At 44.2% G+C, this 21,385-nt stretch overlaps 1 protein-coding gene across 1 annotated transcript in view; it reads right to left on the bottom strand.

Annotated features, from left to right (window-relative positions):
- ADAMTSL3 (ADAMTS like 3) overlaps positions 1 to 21,385 on the bottom strand; it is a 355,200-nt gene that overhangs the window by 197,867 nt on the left and 135,948 nt on the right. The window contains exon 6 of the mRNA XM_060617520.3: positions 12,540 to 12,776. Within this exon, the coding sequence (XP_060473503.3) occupies positions 12,540 to 12,776 (237 nt within the window). The remainder of the gene's footprint in view (positions 1 to 12,539; positions 12,777 to 21,385) is intronic.

Below are 21,385 nucleotides of genomic sequence, written 5' to 3' on the forward strand. Positions count from 1 at the left end.
TACACTCACTCAACTTTATTTGTATTTCTATACCTGGTGTTTACCAGGGGCTCTGGAGGCAGACAGCTCCTTGCCCAGCCCCACCAATGCTTTCAAGATGCGGGATGACCAACAATTCAAACTCTCAAGAGACCCATTTCCCTCAAGAGTAATATAGAGATAAGAGGGACGTCTGGGTGGCTCAGTCATTTGAACATCTGACTTTTGATTTCAGCTCAGGTCATGATCCCCAGGGTCATGGGATCAAGCCCTACATCAGGCTCTGTGCTGAGTGTGGAGCCTGCTTAGGAATTGCTCTTTCTCCCTCTCTCTCTCTCTCTCTCTCTCTCTCTGCCCCTCCCTCTCTCTCTCTCAAGAATAAAAAAATAAAAATAAAAAATAAATGAGTAGTCGGGGCGCCTGGGTGGCTCAGTCGGTTAAGCGGCCGACTTCGGCTCAGGTCATGATCTCGCGGTCTGTGAGTTTGAGCCCCGCGTCGGGCTCTGTGCTGACTTCTCAGAGCCTGGAGCCTGTTTCAGATTCTGTGTCTCCCTCTCTCTCTGACCCTACCCCGTTCATGCTCTGTCTCTCTCTGTCTCAAAAATAAATAAACATTAAAAAAAAATTAAAAAAAAATAAATGAGTAGTAATATACAAATAATAATACATACTTCACATAGGGTCTGGTAAGGATACAATGAGAAAATGTATGTACAAACTCTCAGTACAGGGATTAGAACATTTCAAAAGGCTCAATAAAAAAGGGTCCCTTCTATCATTTCTCTGGTTTTCATTTCGTTTTGACTCCTGGGCATGTCGCCCCCCCCCCCCCCCCCCCGCTGCCAGCATGGGGAGCTGCTGAATCAGACACTTATCCAAGGTGTCGAAGACAAAATAAAACTGGAGGGAGTTGAAACCACATCTATGGATGATTCCTTCCAAAGTTTCGGTGCTGAAGGGAAGGAGAAAGATCAAATAAAAGTTTCAGGGAGAGGTAGGAAAAGTTCCAAGGAAGTTTAAGGAAAAGCCCATGATTAAAGATATTTTTAAATTCACAAAGGGCTGTCATGAGGCAAGGGTTTACATCTGTTCTTTGTGTTTCCAAACGGTGAGAGCTACAGGTTTAAGCCTAAGTTTAGTTCGATATCGGAAAGTTTGAGAAGCCAGGGTTCTCCAAGAACAGGTATTCAACCGGGAGCTAGGCAGGATGGGAAAACCAGTGCGGGGATTAAATTATCTGAGGAGTAGCTAACTCCAAAGACTTTTGAGATCCTCTCATCCTGATTAGATGGTTTTCTCAAGCTAATAATGAAAGAATGATGGTAATATTTGATTTTTATCGAATGCCTGCCACATGTCCGGCATCATGCCAAGCACCGTACGCGTATTATTTCATTAAATCTTGACAGCAACCTGATGACTCGGGTGATGTCTTCTACCTCTATTTTCCAAATAAGGCATCTGAATGTTACTGAGGTCAACTGGCCTTTCGGTATCACACAGCTGGTAAATAGCATCATCAGGAAGAGCCTGAAAACCAGGTCCACTGATCCCAGAATCTTCACACCATGCCACACCTTCCCCATCTTTACACCGGCAGACGGACCACAAAGAACGAGTCACACTGGCAATTATATGAATATTTACGAGTACATGTGGAAGGAATTAAGGGTGATTGATTTTGGAAACGCACTTGCGTGGTTGGGATTCAATCAATGAGTAACTTGTGTTCGTGCAACGTTCTCCAAGGGGAATAATTCTACCATGAAGTTACAGAAACACTGTTTCCGAGCCAAGCTCTGTCCTCACAATTCATGTCCCTGAGCACCCTGCATTTCATGAGAATGACCACCACTCTCTATCTGGTCATCCAGAAAGGGTGTGGGTTTAGGAGCTAGGATGGGCTTGTTTTGAAGAGTGTTTAGCGCCTTGTAAGATCTTAGGCAAGCAAGTACCTCCCTGAGCACTTACATTTGTTTTAAAATTTTCTTTCAAGTGACAGTTCATCCAAAACTTACAGCCAAAAAAAAAGCATGTGAAAACATCACAGAAAAAAAAATACCTGAAAAGAAAGTCTGGTTGCCTTATGATTCATGGGGTATAAGTCAGAACTGCCCCTGAAAGTAAGGGACTACTGGGGCACCTGGGTGGCTCAGTCCGTTAAGCGTCCGACTTCGGTTCAGGTCATGATCTCGTGGTTTGTGAGTTCGAGCCCCACGTAGGCCTCTGTGCTGACAGCTCAGAGCCTGGAGCCTGCTTTGGATTCTGGATCTCGCTCTCTCTCTGCCCCTCCTCTGCTCACACTGTCTCTCTCAAAAATTTTAAAAACAAAATTATTTTAAGAAAAAAAAGAAGAAAGTAAGGGACTACTAAATTTGGGCTCTCAGATCTCATCCGAACCAATAATAAGCAACTTTTGAAAAACTGCCTGGGGTGTTTTCAACCTCGGTGACATCTCCTGAGGTCAAGACCTCTAATCATAATGATTTAAAAACCACTAACTGAGAAAACATATCAATAAATTAACATCTATTAAATAACCAACTTTTGTAGAGCCAGGCACCACGGGGAATAATTTAACAAGACAAGATTCATATCCTACAGTGCAGCTAATGAGACAAATTACACAAGATATCTGATTTAAACAAATATTTAAAGTATATGAGCAGCGCTTCCGGGGAGAAATTCTCCTCCATAAATCATCACTTCAGCTAAGGATTATTTCACAGTTTCTGCATACGACTTCCTAACCAACTAAAAGAAGATAGCATTGGAATTAAGCGGCATTCCTCCATATGAAACCACATCTGAATCTTTTTAGGTAAGTCTAATTTACTCTTTCAAGGGCCAATTTTTTTTTTATTTTTTTTAACGTTTATTTATTTTTGAGACAGAGAGAGACAGAGCATGAACGGGGGAGGGGCAGAGAGAGAGGGAGACACAGAATCGGAAGCAGGCTCCAGGCTCTGAGCCATCAGCCCAGAGCCCGACGCGGGGCTTGAACTCACGGACCGTGAGATCGTGACCTGAGCTGAAGTCGGATGCTTAACCGAGTGAGCCACCCAGGCGCCCCTTTCAAGGGCCAATTTTTTTTTTTTTTTTTTTTTTTTCAACGTTTATTTATTTTTGGGACAGAGAGAGACAGAGCATGAACGGGGGAGGGGCAGAGAGAGAGGGAGACACAGAATCTGAAACAGGCTCCAGGCTCTGAGCCATCAGCCCAGAGCCTGATGCGGGGCTCGAACTCACGGACCGTGAGATCGTGACCTGGCTGAAGTCGGACGCTTAACCGACTGCGCCACCCAGGCGCCCCGAAGGGCCAATTTTTTGAGTCAACTTCTGTTTGAGATCCCCAACAAGTGGATTCTACCTTAGAAAAACTTCTAGATTCCTGCCTAGAAAACCAGAGTGTATGGAGCTACGGTAGTCATTAGAGATATTCTAAAATATGGGACTTCTCCTTCAGCCCATGGAAGACGGTACTTCCCACCCCCTTAGAAGGTGAGTGTGGTCTTGACTGTCTTGGGCCAATCAAATAGGAGTCTAAGTGCTGGTGTCACTTCTGTGAGAAGCTTTAAGGGTCAGTGAATGAGTCACATGCTCCCCTTCTTACTACTATAGTTATTATGTAACACCTGTGTTCTAATAGAGCCCCCCTCAGTCTGATCACTGGGACGTTCCAAGAGCAGAGACCCCCGTGGACCCTGTGTCAGACAGGGAGCATTAACAAGAAGTCATCTTCCATTGTTGTAAGACACTCAGCTTTGGCGGCTGTTAGTTACTGCAGGAAAGCCTAGCCAGTGTTGTAAAGAGGAAGGTCTTTACAATTTAACCGTTAATGGGCACAGGAAGGTCATTAACAGCAAGGTGTTATTTCAAATTGGACATTTCACACTAAAATCCAGATTTCTAGGGGTGTGTGGGTGGTTCAGTTGGTTAAGCGTCTGACTTCGGCTCAGGTCACGATCTCACGGTTCGTGAGTTTGAGGCCCACGTAGGGCTCTGTGCTGACAGCTCAGAACCAGGAGCCTGCTTCGGATTCTGTGTCTCCCTCTCTCTCTGTCCCTGTCTTGTTCTCTCTCAAAAATAAATAAAAACATTCAAAAAAAATTTTTTTTAATCCAGATTTCTGGCTCCTGTTGACAGACAGACTCTGGTGTGTTTATACGTAGCTGCCCCCTTCACAAGGAGCAATTCTCCAGGTCTCAACAGCCCTCGTGCTCAGCATGACTCCACCCGATTACTTTCTGTCTGGGACAGGTGTGGAGATACTTGAGTCTGTCTACACGGGACTGCTGTCTGCACATAAGCCCCTATTGTGCCGGCCATCCTTTACCAGACCACATCTTATTTCCAGTTACAAACTTCAGCTATACTTCGGGCAATACAAAAAGTACAAATACCACCAGTATAGTGCGACGGTTAAGGAAACAGATTCTGGAATTCGGTGCATGGGTCCAAGTCTAGCTGTCCCCATTTCTAGCTATGCAACTAGAGGGGAACTAGCTATGCAACTATGGGGGAAGTTCCTTAGCCCCCTTACACCCAGTTTCCTCGCGAACCAAGTGGGGCTAATGACTACCCGCCTCACACGTGTGACGAGCTGACACAGCCAAGTGCTTTAGACGATGCCTATCAAGAAACCCAGTGAATGTTCGTGGCTATTAGTTTCACTGTTAAGTACAAGTGCTTTCTTCATCCACCCAGCTGTCAGGGAATTCAGTAGGAATTCAATAAACATGAACGGCAGACTGGTCGGAACCAGGTCCCGTTTCCCATAAAATTCAGACCTGCAAAACGGAAGGTAATTTTGCTCAGGGAGCGTGGTTGTCTCCCGCTGTCTGTGGGGCTCAGATTCCCAACAGGTTGTTCCCAGGAGCACAGCGATGTGCTCATTTAAATGAGCCCGCTGTAAACACTCTTGCACAGGTTATTTGTAGTCCGTGCCAAGGCAACATCAGGGCTCAGTCTGCTTATCCTCAGGCAAGCGGCACGAATCACACACACAGTTTCTTCTCTCTGGTCCTAGCTATCACGGAAGGCCACGGCCACATCATCCAAGAAAGGGAATGCAGGTCGACTTTATCCTGTTGAGGGAAAGATCTGAATTCTCCTGAGAGTGTCTCAGTCACTTCTGAAGAGACCGCATACAATCCTTTTCTTCCAAATAGCCTTGCCGAAAGAGCACTCAGCTTTCGGCAACCAGGGTATCCTGAGGAAGCAGCTTCCCCATCAGCATCACAAAAACGTGATGGGAAGCACACTTTGAAGATGAACTAATTCGGTGTCGAAAATCACATTTCTCCTGCAAGCCCCTACAAGCCTTGGAAATCACTGGAGCAAACTATGCATCTGAGACAACGAATATGAAGAGGGGGCCTTGGTCAGTGAGGCCGAGGGGGTAGGCAGGGAGAGGCAGCCCGTGCTGACTGCAGGCCTCCTGCCTGACTGTTTCTGGGCTGGGCTCCTGGAATGTGTTTGTGAAGGAACGAGTTTAAAATAGGACCTACATCGAGAATAATACCTCCTCTTTCATACTGAAAAGACCAAGGCTCAGCTATGGTAAGCGGCCACAGTAAATGAGCACATTCTGCCACCAGCGTCGACTCCAACCGTGTCACTGAGACCCCCCCCTTCCCCCAAGCTGAGATCACCAGTATGTATCCGTCTGGTCCAAATGAAGCAATCATCTCTCTGTCCTTATCTCTCTTGATATCTCTGAGGTATTGGACGCTGCTCACTTTTCTTCTTAAACACTCAACCACCCAAAACTTACAAAGAAATTCTGCCCCATCAAGTGTACCCCTTCCAAGCCTTCCTCCTAAAATGAGGGGGCCAGGACTCCATCACTGGAAACCTGCTTCTCTTATTCAGACTCCAAGGACATACATGAGCTTTAACCCTGTGACCCACAGACTCCCAGATCTATGTTTCTCGTTTGGAATTCTCTCCTAAGCTCTAAATTCATATATCACCCGATATTTTCTGTCTGGAGGAATGGCCTCATCATCTACTTCGTCATCCTGTCAGAAATCCAGACATCTTGCTAAGCTTCCCTCTCATTCCCCACATCCAGTAACACACCCAGTCCGAAAAGATTCCTTCATTAGTCTTTACAATTCGCCATATCTTCTCCATTCAGCCTCCCTCTGGATTACCCTAAGCTCCGGTCATCCCACACTTGACCTCCTGTTGTTTGGCCAGACCGTGCCCTCTCCAAACAATCTGCCATATGGCCACTTGAGTGACCTTTCTAAAGACAATCCCAACTGAGCTACTCCTTGTAAGATTCTTCGTTGACTCCTATTGTAACTTTCAGAAGGCTAACGACTGGTTTCCACCGATGCCCATAACCTCAACTTTTAGCATTGTTGCACAGGTATTTTCCACCTCAACTCTACAGAATGAGTCGCTGGTCCTTAAATATACCTACTATTATATCTCTCCAGTGCTATTCACTCTGCTTGTGATTTCCTTTCTCACCTCAGTTTACATAACTACTGCTCAACTTTTCAAGACCTCAATGTCAAAACATTACCTTGCCCAGAGTATTCTTCAGCTCAAGCTAAATTACTTTTAATAACAATTCTTTTTAATTATGAAAGCAACACATACTCATTGTCAAAAACTTGGAGAATGAAAAAGCATAATTCTTGGGGCGCCTGGGTGGCTCAGTCGGTTAAGCGGCCGACTTCAGCTCGGGTCACGATCTCGCGGTCCGTGGGTTCGAGCCCCGCATCGGGCTCTGTGCTGGCAGCTCAGAGCCTGGAGCCTGTTTCAGATTCTGTGTCTCCCTCTCTCTCTGACCCTCCCCCGTTCATGCTCTGTCTCTGTCTCAAAAATAAATAAACATTAAAAAAAATTAAAAAAAAAAAAAAGAATAATTAGTAGATCTGGGAAGAACAATACTAGTTCATGTGGAGCAGAGGAGGGGGCATCTGAATTGAAGGAATCTGTGGAATCTCCAAGAATGGACTTCAAACTGAGCTAGAAATGCAGGATTGAAAATTGAGAGAGAAATAAAGGAGAGAGACCAAGATATATGAATCACCTCTGAATTTGCACATGGATAAGACTCATTCATTCAGCAGGGTAGGCAGAGGCCAGACAGTGTAGGCATTGGGGGGCATGGCAGAAAGCACGATACGTGTGATTCCCGTCCTCAAAGGACTTACATTCTGGTGTGGAAGAATGTCATGATCAAATGACCACACAAATAAATGTGTACTTATGGAACAGTATCAGTGCAATTAAAAGGTATCAAAATAGGGGCGCCTGGGTGGCTCGGTCGGTTAAGCGTCTGACTTCAGCTCAGGTCACGATCGCGTGGTCCGTGAGTTCGAGCCCCGTGTCGGGCTCTGGGCTGACGGCTCGGAGCCTGGAGCCTGCTTCTGATTCTGTGTCTCCCTCTCTCTCTGCCCCTCCCCCATTCAGGCTCTGTCTCTCTCTGTCTCAAAAATAAACATTAAAAAAAAATTTTAAAAAAAAGGTATCAGAATAGAAAAGGAGGACTAATTTAGGTAGAGTAATCCCTGTTGACCTCTTAAGGAAGTGATATTAAGCTGATACCATGAAGATAATAAGAGCAGCCAGGAGCAAAGGTAGAAGGAGGTAGGGACAGCATGTGTGGGAGCTTTCTGCCCCTTTGGCAGAATTGGAAAAGCAGCACAAAAGGGAGAAGAGTGGAGTCTCTGAGCTAGAGGAGAGGTCAGTAGAAGCGTCCCAGATAAAAAAGCAAGAAGAAAAAAGACCGAAAAAATAAAAACCAGAGCATCCAAGGACTGTGGGACAACTACAAAAGGGTGGCATGAGCATAGTGGGAATACCAGAAGGAGCAGAGAGAAAGGAATAGAAGACGTATTTCAAGCAATAATGACTGAGAATTTCCCCCAAAGTAATGTCAGACACAAAATCATGGTTCCGGGAGGCTCAAAGCACACCCAGAAAGACAACTGCCAAAAGAAGACTACACATAGGCATAGCGTATTCAAATTGCAAAAAAAAAAAATCAAAGATAAAGAAAAAGTCTCGAAAGAAGCCAGAGGGAATAAAACACCTTACCCACAGAGGAGCAAAGATAAGAACTACATCTGACTTACCCTTAGAAAACATGCGAGCACGAAGACAGTGCAGGGACAGACTTCAAGTGCTGAGAGAATAAAAACACCCACCTGGAATTCTGGACCCTAGGAAATTATCCTTTAAAAGTGAAAGAGAAATAAAGACTTCCTCGGGCAAACAAAAACTGAGGGAATTTTTTTTGCTGGCAGACCTAGATCTTCAGAGTATGAAAATGATATAGGTCAGAATATTGGATCTATATAAAGAAAGGAAGTGCATCAGAGAATGCATAAATGCAAGTAAAATAAAAACATTAGTTTTTCTCATTCTTAATAGGTCTAAAAGATGACGGTTTATCAAAATGGTAACAGCAACAATGCGCTCAATTGTGTATGCTTATATGTGTGTGTGTGTGTGTGTGTGTGTGTGTGTGTGTGTGTATGTTTATGCATTAGTGATAATGCATAATGACAAATGCAATGAATGACAGCAGTGATAAAAGGGATGCAGGGAGGAATCAGAATTTTTTGGTTATAGTGAAGAAGTCAAGTGTTATTCGAAAGTAAATTTGGATTAGTTGTAAATGTATACTACAATCTATAGGGTAACTACTAAAAAAAGAATTATAACTGATGTATCAAATAAGGAAAGAAAATTCAATCATAAAATGCTCATTTAAAACTGCAAAACGCATGGGGTTCCTGGGTGTTTCGGTCAGATGAGCGTCTGACTCTTGATTTTGGCTCAGGTCATGATCTCACAGTCGTGAGACTGAGCCCCACGTCGGATTCTCTCTCTGTCTCCCTCTGCCTGTCTCCCCCACTCACACACACACTCTCTCTAAAATAAAATTTAAAACAAAAACTCTCTCTAAAATAAAATTTAAAACAAAAACAAAAATTTAAAAGAAAAACAGTGGAGGAAAAATAGAAATACAGAACAGGAGTAACAAATAGAAAACAGGAACAAACATGGTATATATTAATCCAACCATATTAATAATCACTTTAAACATCACGGATCTAAATGTACCAATTAAAAGCAAAGACTGTCAGAGTGGATCAAAAAAACAAGATCCAATTATCCAATGTCTACAAGAACCCTCTTTTGAAGACATAAATAAATTAAAAGTAAAAGGATGGCAAATGATAGGGCATTCTAACATTAAACAAAATAAAACAGGAAAAAGAATATTAATTTCAGACAGAGCAGACTTCAGAGCAAGGGAAGTTATCAGGTTTAAGAGGGGCATTCATGTAATGATAAAGGGATCAATACTCCAATAAGACATTAACAATCCTTAATGTGTACGTGCCTAACAAGAGAATGTCAAAAAAAAAAAAAAAATGAGGCAAAACTGATAGAACGGCAAGGAAAAATAGATGAATCCACTACTAGAGTAAGGAGAATTCAACACCCCTCTATTCGAAATGCACAGATCCAGCAGGGAGAAATCAGTAAAAACACAGTTGAACTCAACAGCATCATCAAAAGAACTGGATATAATTGATATCTCTTGACTATTTCTTTTTTTTTTCTTTTTTTTTTAATTTTTTTTTTTAACATTTATTTATTTTTGAGACAGAGGGAGACAGAGCATGAACAGGGGAGGGGCAGAGAGAGGGAGACACAGAATCTTAAACAGGCTCCAGGCTCTGAGCTGTCAGCACAGAGCCCGACGAGGGGCTCGAACTCACGGATCGTGAGATCATGACCTGAGCCGAAGTCGGCCGCTCAACCGACTGAGCCACCCAGGCACCCCATCTCTTGACTATTTCTAAGAACTACAAGATACACTTTCTTCTTAAGTTCACATGGAACATTCACCAAGACAGACCACATTCTGGAACATAAAACACACCTTAACAAATCTTAAAAAAAAAAAAAAAAAAAAAAATGGAATCATACACCATCTACTCTCAGACCACATTGGAATTAAACTAGAAATCAATTATCAGAAATACAGCTGGAAAATTCCAAAATACTTGGATATTAAACAACTTACTTCTAAACAACATGAGTCAAAGGAGACATCAAGAGAAATTTTAAGCTATTTTGAGGAAAATGAAATTAATATTTACCAAAATATGTGGGATGCAGTAAAAGCAGTGCTTACAGGGAAATTTATAGCATTTCATGCATATATAAGAAAAAAAGAAAAATCTATAATCAGTCATCTAAGCTTCCACCTTAGGCAATTAGATGAAGAACAAATTAAATCCAAAATAATCATAAGAAGAGAAATAACAAAGACTAGGGGCAGAAATCAGTGAAATTGAAAACAGGAAATCAATAAAGAAAATCAATGAAGCCAAAAGTTGGTTTTTAAAAAGATCAATAAATTCATAAATCTCTAACAAGGCTAACTAAGAAAAAAGAGAAGATACAAATTACTCTTGGAAGAAATGTAAGAGGGGACATCACTACAGATCTCATGGATATTGAAAAGATAATAAAGAGGGGTGCTTGGGTGGCTCAGTCAGTTAAGCATCCCAGTCTTGATTTCAGCTCAGGTCATGATCTCACAGTTTGTGAGTTCGAGTCCCGCATCAGGCTTTGCACTGACAGTACAGAGCCTGCTTGGGATTCTGTCTCCCCCTTTCTCTGCCCCTCCCCCACTTGCTCTCTCTGTTTCTCTCTCAGAATAAAAAACTAAACTTGAAAAAAATTAAAAGATAATAAAGAAATATTGTAAACAATTCTTTGCCTACAAGTTTGTTAACATAGATAACACGGACCAATTCCTTGAAAGACACAATCAGCCAAAACTCACACAAGGAAAAAAGACAATCTGAATGAGTCTCTATCTATCAAAGATATTTAATCGATAATTAATAGTCTTCTAAAGCAAAAAGCACCAGACACAGATGGGTTTATTGGTGAATTCCACCAAGAATTTAAGAAAGAAATTATACCAAATCTCTACAATCTCTTCCGGAAAACAGAAGAAGAGAGGGTACTTTTTAACTCATCCTATGTGGATAGCGTTACCATGAATGCCAAAACCAGACAAAGATGTTAGAAGAAAACCGCAGGCCAACATCTCTCATGAAAATAAATGTACTCCCTAACAAAAAGGCAAGCCAGGATCACGGATTTCAACATCAATGCAATGATAAGTCATTGAGGGATTTCAGTCGGTGAGTGGCAAGTTCTTAAAATGAAACTCTGTCTTACCTTTCAAAGCAATCACTTGGGCTGCTGTGTGGATAATGGACCTGAGGGGGACTGTGGTAGAAGCTGGGAGATCAGGAGAGAAGGCCGGTGATGGCTGAGGTCAGAGGTGACAGAGGCTTAGACTAAGAAAGAAGTCATGCAGGCAGTGATGGCGGATTCAAAACAAGACATTGAAGGCAGAATGACAACGGGTAAGATGCGCATGTTGGAAGAGGAGAATCAAGAACGACTCCAAATTTTGCGGAGGCCAGTTTCTAGATAAGCGGATGGAGGAAAGAGAAGCTACTTTGAATAGCAAGATCATGGGTGGTCTCTGTGATGTCTGAGAGGGCTGGTAGTATCTACACTTGGTGGGTGGTTAGGCTGCTCATTTGCTGTTATTAATACTGTTTTTGTTACAAACATAATAGGGTAGATGGAATACTACACGTGCATTATTTTAAAATATTCTTCCAGAGATTAAGGGAACAGCCTGGAAGCCGAGGAGGGGATAGGTGTCAGTTCCATGCATCACAGCTTTGCAAACTCTCCTCTGAAAAACCTGCTGGAATGCATTCATGCTAAATTTGCAGGAGATAAATCACGCTCCCAAAGACCCAAGGCAATAAATTAACTTAAAAAAATTTTTTTAATGTTTATCTATTTTTGACAGAGAGAGAGAGACAGAGCATGAGCGGGGGAGGGGCAGAGAGAGAGGAAGACACAAAATGGGAAGCAGGCTCTAGGCTCTGAGCTGTCAGCACAGAGCCTGACGTGGGGCTCGAACTCACAGACCGTGAGATCATGACCTGAGCTGAAGTCGGATGCTCAACCGACTGAGCCATCCAGGTGCCCTGACAATAAATTAACTTTAAGAAAACAATGAGTTAAAAGGCTCTAAGAACCTACCAAGGTTACCCTTCCAAGGTAAAGGTTCTCAACATGGGATCCCTGGACCAGCATCATCAGCATCTCCCTGTGAACTTATTAGAAATGCAAATTATCAGGCTCCAGCCCAGAACTACTGGCTCAGAAACTCTGGGCAGGGGCCCAGCACCCTGTGTTTTAACAAGTTCTTCAGGGTGATTCTGAGGCATTTTCTAGTTGGAGAAACCACTGACCTAGAGGAGTTAAGATGTCATATATTGCAATCTTTTGATTCTACGTGGACAAGGTCTACACTCTTTTCAATAAGTACCACATAATTTAAAGGCAAGTAATCCTCTCTAAAATATTTTTTGCGTGAAAATTACCAAAGACACTATTCCACCTGCATGAACAAAAGAAACGAGTCTCCGTCTTGAGAGTGGGCGTGGCCCCTCCTGGCAGCAGGTGTGGCTTACCTGGCAAATACCGCTGATACACATGTCCAGAGAGTCCGTGTTGCAGCGAGTTCCATCCAGTACCTTGGGTGCCAGCTCCACTACCAAGTTCTGTCCCCGTGCGTGACACTTGAGCGCGCAGGGGGCAGCAGGATCGTTGTATCGTGGAAGCCATTCATAATAACGCCCCTGATACTGGACGTCATTGTAGGCGGAGCACTGCTGGGCTCTGAAGTCTTCTGCATCAGGAGGGCAGTCCTGGAAGCAGAGAAGAAAGGCCACGTGCACATCAGTCAGGGAGATAAGCCAACAGGGGGCTGAACAAGTTTCCAAGAAGTCTCACGAGCCCAGATCCCACCATGTGCCTCTCACCTTGGAGTCCCGTCATTTCTTCCATTGTCCTTTCAAATTCAAGACCGAATCTATAGCCGTGGAGTTCTACTAGGAGCTCCGTGATAATGAAGACAATATTTATTCTGATCACTCTTCCACCCAGGTATTTTTTCCCCCAAATAATTAAAGCCCATCATATTTAAATGCCAAATTTTGCTCTGTTTTAACCACCTCGGGTATAAGTTTTTAAACGCGTTACACGGTCATCTTCTTCTTGAAACAAGGGACGCGTAACGCTTTTAATTCTTCCAGGTGACTCAAGGTCTTTATAGGGAACATTAATTATCATCCGTGCCCTCAAGAACCATTTCAGCATGAAGGATTACTTGGCCCTTACTTTAACTGGCCCCCAAAGCCTTGTGTTTTGTGAGAATTTGTGTTTCTTTGTTTCTGCTTGTTGTGATTGTCGTTTAATTCATGTGCCTTTCTTCCCTTTTGGGGGGAAGGAGGCAAGGGGTGGGCAGTCACTGCTCTTCTCTAGAACCTGGTGCCTGCCTTCAAATGGATCTACGATGGAAAGATAAACACAGGCTTTTCAATTTCTGTCTACAACAACAGCAAGGAAATTCTAAGTAAATGCTCCGGGGAGCTCTCATGATAATAGTAAAAAGTGTCTGGGCAAGGCTTGATGACTCAGAAATCTTTTTACTTAATTACTAATCCCTCCCATCTGCTATTTCCAAAGCCAGATGCTGGCTGAAAAAATGTTACTTTAATCTTCAAAGCTGAGCATAAACTTCCCAATTGATGGGAATTAATTAATCCTATACTAATTTCCCAGTTAAAAAAGAACAGACACAGAAAGGCATTATTTTATATATTTTTTTCTTGTTACAAAAGTAATCAATGGCCCTTATAAAAACTTTTGACAAATAGTTTTTATGGAAAAAAAAAAACATAAATAACAAAGTTTCTTGTACCTAAATCTTTACACAAATCCTTGATGATTCCCCAGAAACCAACTTCTGGAAATAAAATTTCTGAGAAAAAGGGTGTGTTTCATGAGCTTTTCAAAATATGGCCAAATTGCCCTCCAGGAATTTCCCTCCTTATTATCACCAGGATCCATAAATTCCCTTTTTCTCTGTCTCTCTTCTCAGCTTGGATATTGTCATTTTCTAAACATTTTCCAATCGTCCGTGTTCAATAGCATTTCATTGCTTGAATTTGCATTTCCTCTCATTATTTAGGTCTGATAGCTTTCATGTTTATTTGCCTTTTGTATCCATTCTTCAAACATTTCTTGTTTTCTCACCTTCATTTGTCTAGTGGGATGTTTGCCTTTTTATTATTTTTAACAGACAAAACTATCAACTTTCCTGATGAGGTTATCAACTCCATCATTTCACACTGGAAATATTTTTCCCATTTGATTTTGGTTTTGGTGCTTTGTAAGTCAAGAAACTCTATGTCTCATGTAGTCAGTTCTATTAATATTTCCCTCTACATCTTCTTCCCTCATTCATGAGTTCAGAAATGCTTCCCACCCCCCGCCTAAGAACAGATAGATACTGAAATGCACGTTTCTGGTTCCTTTCTAGTTTAGCAATGATATTTAACTCTTTGTTACGTCTGGAATTTCCTTTGATGGACGGTATAAGGTAGAAACCTAACTTTATTTTTTCTACAAACAGTTATTAATAAATTATCAGGCAGGATCTTAAAATATGACTTCTTTCATTTCTCCCCTTTTTACTACTTGACTTTTGTGTCTTACGGTGTTTATGCCTTTGGCCTTCATAATCTGCTTCAAATCCTTTTTGGAAGTAGGTAGGGAATAAATAAAATATAATAAATAAACTTCCCCTGGGCTTAGTTGTATTAGTTTGCTGTGAATCATTCCAAAATCCTGGAATGTAGGGTGTCCACATTTTTCCTGTTTCAGCAAGATTAAACCTAAACACAGGTCACACGGATGGAAGAGTCAAACTGAAGACTGGACGCGGTTGACCTTTCTCTCTTGAAATGTGTTTTCTAGCTGGCCCCAGGGAAGATAATCAGCTGATAAAATTATATGGCCTCCCTTCTCCCTAACCATGGCCAGTCTTCTCTGTATCTGACTCTTTGAAACCCATGCCAAAGGATGTAAGAGAGCAGAGTGAAAACGATTTCCCTTGCATTAGGCTCACTGGTGTGGCAAGCATGCTTTAGGGACTGAAATTTCTTGCTGTCTGACTCCTGACTGCCTTCGACACCATAAACCAATGAAGTTTCCCAAAATTAACAAGGCTTAATTAACAGACAGCCTAAGATGCCAGCCTACAGTTAGTCCTTGCTGAAAGGGTGACCAGGTTCGGACAAGGGACCCAGCCTCCTTGGCCACAGCTGATTATCGGAGGCAAACACCTGGTCCAGGCCAGGAATTTGGGATGGCAACAGAAGAGCCAGAGCTGAGGACTCCCATGGCTGTGGGGCGGGGCTAGCCGTCTCTTTCATGAGATGCCTGCTGAAGTGAAGCCAGCCAGTTCCCACAGCAAAGAAGGATGCAGCAGACACGAAAGAAGGAAGGAAGGCTGACAAACCAGGTATTTCACCAGGAGTACATGACCTGGGTTTCTCACTGTCTGATTCCTGGGGCCAGGCCCTCAAGGTGTGCTGATACCCAAATTCCAGTAAATATCCACACATCCATCCAGTGAATCCCATTTTTCTTGAGCTAATTAGAGTGGCCTCCGTTCCTGGCAAATGACGATCCTGATGAAGAAAGACACCCTTGTATCTGCATCGCGCTCTCTAGTTTATCAGGGATCATCACTCACATTCTTTCTTTACCACCACCCTTTGACGGAGGTGGGTCAGAATTATCACTTCCTTCATTTCAGAAATGGAGACAACTGTGATCTAAGAAGTCTTCGGTCACTAGTCCAAAGACACACAGCTAGAATATGACACGGCCGAGACTGATTCCCAACGTAACAAGCATTCCATTATATGATATCACTTTCTGGTAATCTTGGGAGACATTGATGATTTGCATTAAATGCTTCCTTTTACTTGGCATTCTTCCAGTGTCCACAGTAAGCCTGTCTGGTCGGCTTCAGCTGGGTTCCCTGCCCTGGTGCAAGACAATGTAGGGATGCTTGCGTCTTCAGTAGTTTAGCTGACCTTTAGGAAGCTTGAATGCTAAACATTCTTAGGGATTTCCCTAAGAAGCATTTCTCCCTATCAGTTAAGACAACACGTTTATTAAGTATACTTTATGGGTTTTGCATACGTTACATACCATGGACAACATAAAACAATAACCCACCGTTGTCATTTAGAGAGCTTGTAATCTTGCAGATGTAGCATCCACATGCATGAAATACACTGGTGCATTGTTTGTATTTATAGATTCATAAGTACAGCTTTGCAATGAAAACAATAAAATTGTCGTCCAAGTGTTAAATGAAAACTTGACTGAGTGGAATAAGTAAAGAAGAGATCCTACATTGGGAAGACTGGACTCAAACAGGAGTAGGCAGCCAGACTGAAAAGCACAGAAAAGGAGAAGGAGGAGGAGGACAGAGATTAGGAGGAGAAGAGGAAGAAGGAGAGGAAGGAGGACAAAACGGGTAACAACTAGCACCCATTCAAGGACCATCCTAAAGACAGAGATTTCTTCTCCCTCCTAAAGCTATGAAAATACATAAACCATTCTCATGGGCAACTGAGGGAGAAATGCCAAGACAGGGAGATTACCTAAGACACACAGCATTTTTATGCAAAAGAGATAGACCATTACCTAGGGGATGATTTATATAATAGGACTGAACCAAGCTTTAATTTGGATTATATATTTAGGTAATTCTTCCCAGATAACCAGTGAGTAGGGACTTAGGGGAAATGCGATTTCTGTTGTAAGCAAATTTTAAAATTTTATTTTGTCTTCATATCCAAGCTGTACTAGCTGTACTAGGAGGTAAATTTGGGGATCCTGTTATATAACCGATGCCAAAATTTCCAGCCCGGAAATAAATTACTGCGAGTGACCATTATAAAAAGCCACAGTTAGCAAATGATGCATCATGGAAAAACGATATTTCAGATGAGATTTAAGGGACGGCATGATGTCAACGGGACAACACGCAGGAAACTACAAAAGCGACAGAGAAACAGCAGAAATACATTTAGTGGCTATGAGAGACAGGGAACGGACTTGTCCAGTGAGGGTAGAAGTGACGAGCTCCATACGGAAAAGTCTAACCAGCTTCCGGAGGTCCCTGAAAGCAAGTGAGGGGAATTAAAAGCAATAAGGATTCACGGAGGGGACTGGCACAGAAAACATGGCATTTTAGGAGGGCCGGTGTGATGGCCGATGGACGGGGGTAGGAGCCGCGACAATAGAAAGCAAAGAACACCTCTAAGGGGAAACCGCCAGAAATTAGCCATCCATAGGACCCATGGTATGAAGAGTCTCTCAAGGGTCACATCAAATGTTGCCTCTTCTAGGGGCGCCTGGGTGGCTCAGTCGGTTAAGCGTCCGACTTCAGCTCAGGTCACGATCTCGAGGTCCGTGAGTTTGAGCCCCGCGTTGGGCTCTGGGCTGATGGCTCCGAGCCTGGAGCCGGTTTCAGATTCTTTGTCTCCCTCTCTCTGACCCTCCCCCATTCATGCTCTGTCTCTCTCTGTCTCAAAAATAAATAACCGTTAAAAAAAATTTTTAATAAAAAAAAAATGTTGCCTCGTCTAGAAAGCCACCAGGGACCCCACGGTGCAGAGTTAACCATTTCTCCCCATCTGCGCTCACAGAAAAATGCGCTCATGCTTGCAAAACCACTCTCACCCAATTATGATAGACTCATTTTTGAAGGTATTTTCCCTTTGCCCTCTTCCAGCATTGCCTTCGGTACCATACACCCTGGTATAAAAAACGAGTAGTCAAATTCAAGTATTAGAACTCCTTGCTGACGCATATGACTTCCTTTGGACAGTCTCCACTGGCTCTGGGATACGCCTGATAAGGAAAACTCTCTCCCGAGGCCCCAGGGGCCTGGCCCTGGCTGTGAGGGTCTTTGCTGAGCACGACTGGAGGGTTATCTCTGAAGACGGCAGGTAGCTGGGATTAGGGGATGCTCCCCTAATCCTACAGGCCCTCAGCCCAAAGCACCATGTTCCCTGACAGAATGAAGCCAGGGAGAGCCGCAGAACCACAGCCTGATTTTTCGGGGGGGGGGGGGGGGGGCAGCGTGGTCCTCATTTCCTGGCCATGCCTCCTGTTCCTGTACACGGGGAGTGGAATCTCTCCTTCTAGGGCCTCTGATGTGTGTGCCGAATGCATCCACACTTCATAACGAAAGGATACTCGATCTTCGAGTGCCTGGAGCCTGTCGTTCTCAGATATCTTCTACTGAAGTGGGCACAAGTCAGGAACGCGGCTGTCGGGGTCCGTCCGCATCAAGCCAGATCCTCCCCTGTGCCGGGGACCCCCTGGGCCACTGAAGTGGAAAGCCCGTGCCACAGAGGGCTTCATTTCCATGACTTCCCTCAGCTGCTTCTCCTCGTCCTTTCTCTGCTATTCCCTGATCTCTGTCCCTGGCCGACTGTGAATCTTCAGGAGGTCTCTCCTGCAGCTTCTGTATCGGTGTCTGAAAGGGGAACGTTCTGGCAACCGCCCCTGCCAGTCAGTCATGTGTTTGCGGGTAGGGAAAAGCAGCCATGTCTTAAACCACCGTCCGTAGTGTTATCCCATCCCCTAACAAAGCTCAAGACCGTTCAGGCTCCTTTCCAAGAGGCAGGCTGGTGTAGCAGAGTGCTTAACGCTGGCACTCCAGAGCCTGGGGGTGGACTGCCTGGGGTTCAATTCAGCTCTGTGACCTTGGGCAGGTTACCTAAGTCTCCTCCTGTGTATGAGTGGATATAAAAATAATACCTACTTTGTAGAGATGCCATGAGGACTATCGTGGGTTTGTTCGTGGTCAGGCACTTAGAGTAATGCCTGCACTTAGGAAGTACTTAATAAGTGTGATCTATTATTATTATTATTATCATTATCATTATTAGTGATTTTTGCTAACAGTTAAAAAGCTTGTACACATAGATGACAAACTCTGTGGTTCTGAGGCTGAGAGCTTGAGGCTTCAGACAAGGAGGAACAGCAGTACAAGCCATCTCCGGGATGGGATGGAACAGTAGGTCCCTGGGGCTCACTGACAGTGACCTCTGATCCCCCATGGAGTAGGCTTCCCTGATCACTGAGATGGTGAGGTCCCTCCGGTGGGAATGGGAGGTCTCGCGGCCCGATGGGATAGGCTCTCAGGCCCCAGAGCTATAGGTGTGGACATCTCTGAACCACAAGGCAAATCTCCCTCATAAGAGGGCTTCATCATGGAATCACGAAAGGCAGCTTCCTTCAGAAAAGCGGGTGACGGGCCCCATCTCTAGGGTCACGGGAAGCCACTGGCTGCGGTGCCAGCATGGCCGGCCTTCAGCCGGGACACTGAATGACAGCAAGAAGCTGGGATGCACTGATGGGAGCCCGGTTCCCTCTCTCCTGGAGGTAGGTCACAGACTGGTTCCCCTCCTGCCCTCTGCACCACCCTGCGCAACACAGAGGTGGCGATTTCAAAAGGGAGAGTCTAAACCCCAGTTAACAAAGCAGGAGGCAGGACACCTGAGTGGTTCGGGCAGTCAAGCATCCAACTCTTGGTTTCGGCTCAGGTCACGATCTCACAGTTCATGGGATCGCGCCCCACACTGGGCTCTGCACTGACAGCACGGAGCCTGCTCGGGATTCCGTCTCTCCCTCTCTCTGCCTCTTCCCTACTGGTGCTCTCACCGTCTCTCTCAAAATAAATAAACAAACATAAAAAAAAAAATAAAGCAGGAAGCAACTCCAGAAAAGATGGGACTATCTTTGTGCCCCGAGTTCATGGGGTTACTTCATTTATGGCACTTGACCTCCTTGTGACGTTTCCATGTATATTCCCAGGAACGTACTGTATATCTCTCCTGCGAAGGAACAGACTCCTTAGAGATCCCCAGCAGCTGGGGCTGCACGGACCCCCTCTGGTCTGCAGGAGGACTTGAGCACGCACGACTGCACCCCACGGCCGTGAAGGACCTGCCACAACCCCCCTTCCTTGCCTAAAAGGAATTCGGTGAAAAACTCTGAGCTTGCAATGGCAGGCGTGGAGATTAACACCACATTCTTATGAAATCTCTGTAAGGACTCCAACGCTGAGAACGACAAGGAGCAACATTCACACTGCTCTCCTCTCTGCTGGTCACCACCTTCTACACATGTATTTCTCCCCAGCCTAGAAGGTGGTAAAGGTTCCTGCAGGATCTTCCCAGAGGGGCCCTCAGTTAGAGACCACAGGGACCCCCCAAGTCCCACGGAGCCTCAGGGGCATGGGATCTTCACTCGAGTTCACCAAAGTCCTAGCCCTTGTACCTGATATGTGGTAGGCTGTAGTAAATTATGTTGTGTGCCCACATTGTATGACCGACACTCCCAGACCCTCGTAACACTTGTGTTGAAGAAGATGCCTTCTTGGAATTCGCGAGAGCACAGAGCACACACAGACACGCACGCACGCAGAGACCCAAGAATGAAATCTCAAACTGCAACACCTTGATCTGGGCGTTTAAAATGAATTCTCCTAGGGGCGCCTAGATGGCTCAGTTGGTTGAGCGCCCAACACTTGATTTGAGATCATGTCATGATCCCAGGGTTGCAGGATTGAGCCCCACATCGGCCTCTGCGCTTAGTGTAGAGGCTACTTAAGATTCTCTCTCTCTCAAAACAAAAAAAACCCTAAATACAAAAAACAATTTAAAAAAATGGGCACCCAGGCAAAAGGCAGTAGACCTAACCGCCTCTTAGATAAAACCCTTAGGTTGTTAATGAATTCACATGCTTGTATAGGAGACAATGCTAGACTGGGTTTGCATCCACGTGCCCACCTTTGTGCTGAGGTCAATCTCTCTGCCTTTGGTGCCCCAACCTGGACCTCAGCTCACTGAATTAAGCATCATGCACACGTGTGTGTCCCGATTCCTTGGACCTCTATCTGGTCGTAGGACATGTGAAATCTATTTGCTTTGTCACCCAAAATTTCTCCGAGGATATAATGGACACCAATCTGGCCGCCCAAGGCCTGAGTGATATTGGAGTTTGCCCAATAAATAAGTGCCCATGTTTCTCACTTAAATTTGAAACCAGTTGTAAGAGAAAGAAAAACACTTCTGCTTGGTCACTGATAAAAACCGCCACATGGCTGAGCCCCGCAGTCAGAAGGTCTCGCTCACACTGTGTGCCCAGGGCTGCTCCCCCAGGAAAAGTTTTGGTCTGCGGAAGACAAGCACTCAGACAGGACTTCTGTCTCACACTGGCCCAGGACAGAGAAGAGAGAGACAGGGACAAAGCCCCAGTGAGTAAAATTTTTTAAATAAATTAATCACAACCAACAGAGGAAAATGGACTTACAGAAAATCTAAATCTCACTTAGATTTCCAGATTCTCATAGTTTCCTTTTATTTCCCTTCATTTT

This window comes from Panthera onca, chromosome B3, assembly GCF_046562875.1.
Source record: "Panthera onca isolate mPanOnc1 chromosome B3, mPanOnc1 haplotype 2, whole genome shotgun sequence".
Classification (NCBI taxonomy): domain Eukaryota; kingdom Metazoa; phylum Chordata; class Mammalia; order Carnivora; family Felidae; genus Panthera; species Panthera onca.